We start from the raw sequence: 10,393 nt of genomic DNA, 5'->3' as shown, positions 1-10,393 counted from the left end.
GCAGGAATGAAGAGCTTAACAGCTAACATGACAGCTCGCTCTTGGCATTGATGCAAACAGCTAAAATACCCAAGCAGAAGTGAATGCCTGACCTTAATTTCAGCCCTGAGCTCAGAGAGTTGTGCTTCAGCCATCTGACTGGCTAGGTCCGTCAGTCTCTTCAGCTCCTCAGCTTTCTTCTGCCGAGCAGTCAGGATTTCCACTGCCAAATACCAACAGTCAATAATTAATGCTGGGAAGGTAAATTGCTCGGTAATTCATTACTCCCTGAGCATGAACACTACATCACATGTGAGACAAACACACATCTCAGACCCCCAACTTCAACCAGACTTCCAATATGTTGCTTGCACAGATTAAGTCAATCAGCGTTTTTAACTGCCTGATGTTGAAAAAGATCTGGAAATGGGGTAGCAATCAGAAAGTCAAAGTTAAACCAATCCTTCAACAATTAGACAAACAGGGACAGAAACATGTTGTTTTGAGCATTCCAGTGCTATTTATGTTAAGCACAATTATCAGGGAGCCTTCCATGGAGACAGGGAAAGAAGCATTACATCGAGCCAACAGCCTATTTCTGAAGGCACACTAGGTTTCGTTTACACAGGGACCTATCAGTTTCTCTGAAAAAAATCTGTTCATATATAGTTTACATTAGACCACTGGCATTGCAATTTTGCTTTCAAGTACAGAATATACACAGTTGCCATTTCTACAGCAAAGCAGTATTAAAAAGCCCAACAGTCTTTATGAAAAAATACTAAATATTCACTACTACCCGTCTCGTATCTTTTATAAAAGGAAGGGGTGAACATTCTTATAGGAAAAGATTAACCATGAACCACAAGGCAACGGTCCACTTACGTGCAGGATAATAAGCCATTACAATTTTGGTGGAAAATTAAATATATGCAAACTCTGTTACCTACATGGTGACTCAACATGAAAACAACAACTGAATAATCAGCTGGTGGGATCAGCACTTATGTCAGAGAGGAAGCACAGCACCTAAATGTGTAAGAGTAACAATCGTGTCTTTTGTCTAGAGCTTATGCCTACAGGCAGGGTGAGTGGGGTTGCTGGAAACCACACTAAAGCCACAGAGGCCATTACCGCTCTGGAGACTCTGGCTTCTTTGCCTTCTTTTGGCCACAGATTTCCAAAGCAGACTTGGCAAGTCACCTAGCCAGCTCATACTTTGCAATGCCATTTTTCAGGTGAGAATTAGTATTTCACAGAGAGTTTGCTTCTCAACCCACTATTTATTTAATCAGATGGCACCTTCTCTTTTGCAAGTATCAGAATAGTTTGGGGTGGAAGGGACCTTTAAAGGTCATCCAGTCCAACCCCCTGCAGTGAGCCCCCCTTCAACTCGAGCAGGTTGCTCAGATCCCCATCCAACCTGACCTTGAGTGTTTCCAGGGATGGGGCATCTACCACCTCCCTGGGCAACCTGTTGCAGCATTACACCAAGATCAGCATGGTCCAGCAGGCACAGGGAGACAGCGCTGCGGCTGCACAGCTGCGTGGGAGCGACCAAACCATACGGCAGAGGAGCGAGTGTCTGTCACGCAGGGCAGGCAGAGGCTGGCTACACTTCTTTTGCCTTGTGGGTAAATCTGTGTCTACGTGACTATTTATGCTAAGAACAAGTGTGTGTGTCTCTCTCTAGCTGATCTTTTAATTTCATTTTTGTGGAATATAGTCTACAAGTCTGAGCAACTTTTAGCAGATTAAATGAACAGTTTACTAGCTGTTTCATTTTGTGCAAAAGTTCTGCTTTATTGCTTATTCTAGGTAATGGTAATAGTGTTTCTCCCCAAGGTAGGCATCCCTTTTGCTGAAGTGACTCCCAAACCATATGATCTCACCTCATGCTGACACTTCCCTCCACATGAGATGCCAGCCAAATACACATTTAAAAAACAACCCTGACATTATCATATTTGGAAATTTTCCCAGTATTGACAGTAAGAGTAAGATTACCCACTGTAAAATAGTCCTCCAATGCAGCAGAGAGATGTGGAAATAAATAATAATGTAAATCTTGGTTAGCATGTTACAGTCCTGTAACAACTTTCTGCCTAAAGTTTGGAAGGCACTTCACAAGCCTACACCAGCCTTGAGAGACAGCAGAAACTGCGCTGTTAAAGACAGGTCATCCAATGTCACCTGTGGAGACGGCATGAAAGCAGGGAAACAGAACCTGCCGTGTACAAATGCAGCACTTTGCATGCCCATCAGGTTGACACAAATGACATCCATACCTGGCCAAGGCTAATGAAGGGGCCCTATGATACCATCAGCCCTGGATGGCAGATTTCTGAAATGTGTTTTTGTTTATGCAGTTAGGGCTTAGAACCATGTCTGCTGATACCAACGGGAATTTTACCATTGGTTTTCCTGGGAGAGAGTGCATGCTCTGTAGCTGATTATGGCTACCTGATCTCTGCAGGTAACCAAAAAGCTGCTGTTTCCATCTACAACTCCTCCCCAAAATAACACAGAACTCCAAATCCACATCTATTTCACATTAGTACTAGGAAAGTTAGCATATAAAATTCCAAATTAATGCCAATGTTTGCTGTAACAACTCATACCTTTTAGTTTCCCCACATACACAACTGCAAGAGACTTAGCTAGCAAAAGGATTTAAATTATTTTTTAATAAAAATTTAACTAGCATGCATTTATGAACTGAGAGTTCTAAATGCAAACAAAACATTCAAAAATATTACATGTATTCCTGACCCTCCTTGGAAGGACCTTAAATTCACAAATCAGTAAAAGCATTGTATGCATATACAGCAGTGATATTTTCATCTGCCAGGCAAAGCATAATTCTAAGACTACTTTGCCTATTCTTCAGTTTCTTGCTTAGTGCTCTCTGTTGAAACAGATCTCCTTGATTACTGGGTCATGAACACCATATGTCGATGTGGTATAAGACAGATAATTGTGGTATCCAAATTCATGGCTCATCTTGCTTCCCCGCCCCCCAACCACGGTATATATATACACCTTACCCATGCAAAAAACAGAGGCGACATGAAAGATCAACTGGAATCAGATCAACTCCCACGGATTATTAAGAAAACAGATTCCACTAAACAGCTTAGGGGTGTTTTTTTGTTTGTTTCTTCTAATTCATAAGCTTGATCACTACCCCTCAGAACCATGCAAGACCACACAATAACCTACTCCCCCTAATTTCCACTGTGCTATCTCATGTAATGTAATATAAGCAAGCAAACAGTGATTAAGACATGGAAATGAAGTCATTGACAAGCCATAGGAAAAAAGGAAAAAAAAAAAAAGTGATCAAAAGCTCTGACAAGTAAGCAGAAGGAATAAATCACTTATATGTAACTTCATATGAACTTTTGGTTTACATTAATTCCATAATATTGAAATTCTGATGCACCATCCTTATAGATAGAAACTATACAGAAACTCTGCTGGAACATCAAAGACTTGTTTGATTGTATACATATACAATGAAAGATGATGGAATGCTGCTAACAAAATTTATGTGCTGTGCAGTTTTCTGCCAAACAAAACATCTTTCCATGACTATTCCAAAAGTTTCCTCTGTTGTTTTTTTTTTACTTACTGGCTTCTTCTTTAACTTTATCAATTTCTGCCATTAACGACACTTCTTTGTCTACGATGCTAAAAAAGGAAAAAAAGAAAGAAAAACACCACAATTTAATCCATGCTAGAGCTCCATCAACATCAAAAGCTGTAACTACACAAAAACTTCAGACCTTAGTTATGGGCAGTTGTGAAATTAGTAAGACTTAAAAAATGGAAGCTGAAGAGACATCCAGGTAAATGGACTACAAAAAAGTTAGTGATAATCAGTGTATGTGGATTTACACAATCAACTTATCAGCCTGACCATGTGTCTGCACAGATGTGGGAGTCACTCTGATTTACCTCTTCAGCACTGCCTGAGCACAGCAGTCCTTAAATGACTTAACAGTCTCTTTCCTAATTAGGCCAGACATACCATTGCTGCTACCCAGGTTAATACCGCTTAGCTCTCAGTGCAATATTAAGAATACAACAGAAATAAAGATGTGTGGAAAGAGGACCTTTTCTTCCTGTAACAGAGGTATGCTTGCAAAATATGCCAGGGTAAACAAGAAAATGGTTTGTGATGTAATCTCCATAGCAGAGGTCAGCTTCCTTGCCCTCCATTCTCTCCAGGACCAGGAAGGTGCGGTTCCGGGGCTACCCGGCCTTCCTATAGGTCTCGGGTGCCTCTCCCTTCACAAATCTCTGATGCGCAATCCCTGACGGTGCTTCTAAGCTGCCAAAACGCAAACTGATCGGGTGGGTCTACCGAGAGCAGACCAGGCGAGTCTGCTAAATGGTTCCTATCATGAACCCAGCGACACTGCTCAGTGAAGTAACACCACTGCAGAATGCTCTCCAGTGGACAGTGCTCTGGTGTGCCACTCCATTTTCCCGTCGCTAGAGTATTCCTAGTCATGTCTAACAAACACCCCCAATGTTTATGTTTGCAGAAGTGAGCAAACTCAAGCAGCCGGGGGGTAAATCACAAAAAGTAGGTCAAACTCCAGGAGTAAATCCAGGCACATGCACCAGGGAAGAGTGAAGTTTTCAACCCTTTCGCTAAAATCATCCTTAAATGTAAGTGAAGATGCTGAGTTGTATGTGAACTAATTCCATCAGAAGGAAAACGTGACAAAATTAACTCAAAACATTTGCCCAGAAGGTCCTTAGCAGGAAGGTGCTACGTAGTTCAGCAGTCAGCAGTCAAAGACGACTTACAGAAGAGAGAAGGACTAAGGGTTGTTAACAAAAACAGAAAGACTAGGAGCGGGCAGCGTGGGGAACACATGGCAGATACACAGCTGACTCAGCCAGAACGTGTTCAAGTGCCATGCAGCCTTCCCTGAAATCTTCCCACGGACTAACCACGCTCATACAGGTTTGCAGCAGAGGTTCTGCAGAGCCCTGCCCTCAGGTCTGACCCATCAACCATGCCACCTTTAGAGGAGGAGGGCTACCTCCCTCACACTGTCTCCCCATAGCTATCAAGGGTGGCAGAGGCAGGTTGGCTGATGGCAAGCAATGCAGCAAGACAATAAAATTGCAGCATAACACGTTTTTCTGTTTCATACATCTAAACAAGACTAAAAATATTGTCTTGGCCTGCCAGATCAATTTAGTGTGACCTACACACCAGAGGAAATAAACCAGCAGGGTTTTTTATGGTAGAGCAAATCAGTTAAGAGGCATACTGTTACAGTGAACGGACACACTTGTTCCAGTTGGCCCTCAGTATTCTCCAGGCATAAGCATTAAGCCTGGACTCCCAGACAGGCAGGTAATGATTCCAGTTTGCTAATCTAAATAGCAATAGCTTCTCAGAATTAATCTGTTTTCAATTAGCTTTTGTAACTACATGTTACAATAAAATTCCTTGGCTTTCACAGCAGGTGGCTGAAATAAGGTCTGCAAGTTCTCACCTGTTTCTACCCTCCACAAAAAAGAAGATATTTGAATGGTCTTTAATATCTTCCCCTAAATTTAAAAAGTCTGCACATTTTTGCTTTTGCTGTCTCTGTTACAGAAGTGCCTCCCCAACGTACTACACAGGTTAGATAAAGAAGCTTTTGGCTGGAAGAAATATTCAAGCAACAAGCTCACAACAGCAAAGCTCATTAGAACTGTGTTTTGGCCCAGGTCATTCTGTGACTGTCCTCTCCCCACTCCAACAACAGATCCTTGCTAAACTGCTTGGCTCCTAACATTTTATTTTGATGCCAGATAAATGCACTTTTAATACCAGAATGAGAACAAGGCCATAGCAGTCCTATACTTACCATAATTTAGTCAGATCTCATCTGTTACTAGACGGTTTTGCACTCCTAATGTTTTAGTATGATCTCTGATGAACATTTCAGGAATGCATTTGGATGTTGTAGTAGTAGAGGCCAGGACTCTGATAAATTTGGTGGAGAACAACCAACTGACTATTTCTCTTGTAGCTACAAACTAATACTGGGAAAACTAAAGACTAAAACAAGACCAAAAGTGCCTTTGTAAATAAGAGACTAGTTAACGTGGTAAACTAAGTCTTTTTAATGGACAGGCCTTCACGGGGCTGCCATACTAGCTTATACCAGCTGAGGACCTGAACTCACTCTCTCAACAAAAGGAAAGGAGCATGCTAATTGTCATCTGGAGGTGTGCAGCCACATTTCTCAGCTTAGAAATCACCACTACCATACGTCATGGAGTAAAGGGGGAAGTCAGCGTTTCTTCAGCCATGTCATAGGCCAACCAGCACTAGGAAACGCTACGATTCTTCTTAGATCATGTAAGGGTCAGTTATTAAGGAAACGGAGCAGGAATCAATTGGATTCCTTTCTAGTCACCTAGAGCACTTCAGTGCAAAACTGACCAGCTCCTCCTCCTTCAAGGACCTGGCAAGTTAGAAACAAACGAAAGTGACAGAGAAAGCTGGAAATCTGCATTGGGGAAAAAAAAAAGATGAAAGGCAACAAATACAAAAAGAAAACTAAATTCTAACAAATACAGAAGGAAAAAGGAGAACACCACCATGGAAAAATCAATGGATCAAATCTTATCTCGTATTCCTGCTAGGTTCTCGCTGTTCACATACAGCCTCAGAGAGCCACTTAAGCTGAACTGCTTCTTAACAGAAGAGACATTTAATTGGTTTTGTAATTTCTGGAATGATGCCCTACTCGGGCTCTATAGGATGACCCCGATCAGACCACACTGCTAGCATTACTGAGAACTGCTCAAAGCTCAGCTCAGAGACACTTCCTGGGAATGCATTTTCTTTCAATGCTCCTTAGTGCCCACTCGATACCAAACCGCTATATCAAGCCGGCACACTCCAGTGCACAGCCTGCAGCCACCGGGAGGCTGTGGAGAACTGGATACTGGGTGCTACAGGAGCTCTCCACACACGCATCAACAGATTTGAGCTCTAGCAGAACAAGGAACAGAATGCAGTTCACATCTATAGACAGCTCAGGGAAAACCCTCAGCTAATTTCTCCTCTAATTATGCTGCTCCTCTTGGGTCTCCTGTAGATGTTAGGAACCAGGTTTAAAATCATAAACATCCTCCTTTAGCTGAGGTTCTGGAGAGGTCACACCCGTGTTGTTTTTTTCTGATTACTCCCACCATTAACATTCTATCAGGCTTCAGCCATCCCTTCTCCTTCCCTCCAACATCAGCACTGGAGTATATTCCATATTGTGGATGTTCACTGAGGCTCCTGTGACAAACACACAACTTGGCACGGCCTCTCAATGTGCCTGAATCCATGCCCTAATCATCAGCCCGTAGGATCCCCTGCTCTAGTAGTATTGTCAGTTCTGATGTAGGCGTTTGGGTTTCTACACTACATCTGTAATATTCACTGGAGCAAATACTGGGACTCAAATCCCCTCTCGCACTGACCAGGCTCAAGAACAGATCTGAATCAAGTGAGTCTTATACTTGACTCACTGATGCTGATGCTGGAGCAAAACCAGAGTAATACTACTACCTCTTTCTTTTCTGTCTCCCTTTCCCACACCTCCCTTCTAAAAGGACCGATTCTGCTCCTACCCCTTACTTTTTCAGGATCAGGGCCTGGGTACCAAACTCTAACTCTCAGCTTCGTATCATTGTTCCCCACAGGTGAACAGTGGTAGTTTGGAGCACAGAATTCCGCACTGCTTGATTTTAATAGCCAGACAAACTTTTGCTCAGGGTGGAGATGATTTTGTTGAAAGAACACAGCAAGGCAGAGGCTTAACATAGAGGACGTGCAAATGGGACCAGGACACAGCCAGGGCTCGTGCTGTAGAGATGTGAGATGCAGCAGCACGGAGAGCAGCTCTCTAGTATTCATTTTACTGAAGTGATTCTGAAGGTAAGAGCATAAATGTCCTATTCCTGGGCAAATGGACAGTACTTGTGCCTTGGCCTTATGCAGGCTGGCAGGAGTGACACTAGAATACAATGACAAAAGAGCTGCAAATGCCAAACTGCAGTGAGCTGCCGGCACAGCAATGATAAGGGTAAATTATGCTGACAGCTGTCTCATTTCACAGTTTCATACTCAGAACAAATTCTGAATTTGTTCTGACATCAGTAGAAACAAATTAATCTTCCTCTAGTTTACTGCATGAAATCAAGTGCTTGCACAGTGAAAAGATATTTTCAGTCAGCTGCAGTACCTCAAAATCCCACTAAAATGATTAAAGTTATTAGTGCCTCTTCAGAAGAGCTGCTTCAGATTGCCAGGCTGGCTGATTTATAGCTTTACTGGTGAGAGTCAGAAGGGTTCAAGATGACCAGAATCTTCTCTTTCCTTCGGCCTCTTTCAGGCATTATGATAAACCTATTGTGCCTGAAGAGACAGGCAAATAAAAAGGCCAAGCTGACAGGGAGGCAAACATGCTGACACAACTCGCAAAGGTGGGCCACAGCTGCATGGCACAGAGGTTACTGTTAAAAGTGTAATTCAGATGAGTCCTTTCAAAACCCTGATAAGCCCCCTACAATGCCAATTTTCTCCTTGAGGTGTTTAATAAGATTCACTCTCCCCTAAACCAGCTTTGTGCAGTTTGAGAACGAACGGTGTTTTGGAGACCGAGGAAGACACAGTCAGCTGTGACATTCTGAAGGACTGCAGCAGGGTTCTTCCTCTGGAAGGGGGAAAGCGCTGTTTCTTCATGGGCACCCTCTGGGGTCTGGTTTGGCAGGTGAGATACTGGAACACTGAGGTACAATTTGAGTCCTTTTATTCATGAGGAAGGGCAACAGCTATGGGACACTGCTGGAGTTTGGCAGCTTAGGATTCAAGCATTCTCCAGTGGCTTTGCTCTGTCAGTGGGCTTTGGAACAGACCTCAGTAGCTCCTCAAAGTTGTGCTGATTAACAATCTGCTGCCAGACTCGCGCAAGTTGGAGGGATGTTAGTAGTGTCACTGTCTCTGCTCTACCTGAGCTGAGATCACATGGAAATGCATGCGAGATTCCTTATAAGCTCAGAGCTGATTTTTAAGCATTATGTCTTATTTAATGTACACATTTCCTTCCTAGGCTGAACATATTTGACCCACAGGTGGGCTAAAAAGATACACTGATAATAACAACTCAAAAGGTAAAGGCAATTGTGTATTTTACAAAAGAAGCCCCCACCTCAATCCAAAAACCAGAATGGTCTCTGTCAAACTTTCAGCACAAGGAACTCAAATGATGTGATGAGAATGCAAATATAAAGCCCAATCGCCTGTAATGAGTGATTACAAGCTTTATAGGATTACTAAACAGTCACACTATTTTGTAATTGGAGAAGTGATAATTCAAATTTTCTTTATATTAATCAATCTGTAAGAAAAGCTGTTACATGACATATTTTGCAATGTCTCAGTAAATTATATTCTTCCAATATTAGCTCAATAGTTTTTAAATGTTCATGGTGCTTGAGGGTTGTTATTTGATCACTGTGTTAGCACATACACAATGTTTACACAGCAAACCAGATTATGTGAATTTTCATTCTGACCACAAACAGAGTCTGGCAATAAGCAGATAAAGACAAGACAGAATAAATCAATTTCACTGAAATCCTTCCCTCTGCAGTGTACCATCCGGTGGAAGTAAAAATGCCCACAGGCTTTTAGTTATTCAAGTTTATTTTATGCTATTCTTTACCTACCTTCACTAGTATGGTTCTCTAGCAGCCAGTGGGGTCTGAGAAAGCCATCATAATTAAAGGTCTATTTGCATTTTTCTTTTAAAAACTCTTTACAAATAATTAGAAGTTTATTGCCTGATCACCTTGTTTAAGGCGAAAACTGACATGGAAAACCTTTCCCTGAAAGAAGACTTTAAAATTTCATTTAGAAATGAAGGCATCACCTCAGGATTTGGCAGAGTTTTACAACTGTAACTTCCCCAAAAGCACCCTGGGAAGTGGCCACAAAGAAAGGAGAAGGGTCTGGCTCTTTGGTCTAACAACTGTTGACATTTTTTGAGATAATTACTCCCTATATGTGCTTAGTGAGTTAGATTTCTCTGACAACAACGAGACCAGGAAGGATATACTCACTTTTCATCCACAATGACATGCAATAAGCAACGACCTACCTGCATGGCCCCAAAAAGCATGTGTTCGTGTTTTACTGAGGAATACAAACACACCTATGAATGACTGGGAGGGAAGAGGGGAGACCATAAGGTATGAACAACAGGCTGAAAGACAGTGTGATCCACCTCTGTAATCAGCCTTCGCAGGCTTAGTAAAAAAATACAGGGATGAAGCAAGTATCTGTAAAAGACAAAGGCCAGAAGGGAGACAGTACATGTCTCACAGAAACCTAACCTCC

At 42.3% G+C, this 10,393-nt stretch overlaps 1 protein-coding gene across 1 annotated transcript in view; it reads right to left on the bottom strand.

Moving 5' to 3' along the window:
• SPATS2L (spermatogenesis associated, serine-rich 2-like) overlaps positions 1–10,393 on the bottom strand; it is a 30,556-nt gene that overhangs the window by 5,611 nt on the left and 14,552 nt on the right. Inside the window, 2 exon segments of the mRNA XM_010146740.1 lie at positions 93–202; positions 3,614–3,672. Of these exon segments, the coding sequence (XP_010145042.1) occupies positions 93–202; positions 3,614–3,672 (169 nt within the window).

Source organism: Eurypyga helias, unplaced genomic scaffold, assembly GCF_000690775.1.
Source record: "Eurypyga helias isolate BGI_N326 unplaced genomic scaffold, ASM69077v1 scaffold14752, whole genome shotgun sequence".
In the NCBI taxonomy this organism is placed as follows: domain Eukaryota; kingdom Metazoa; phylum Chordata; class Aves; order Eurypygiformes; family Eurypygidae; genus Eurypyga; species Eurypyga helias.
This window is presented reverse-complemented; position numbering and strand designations above follow the sequence as displayed.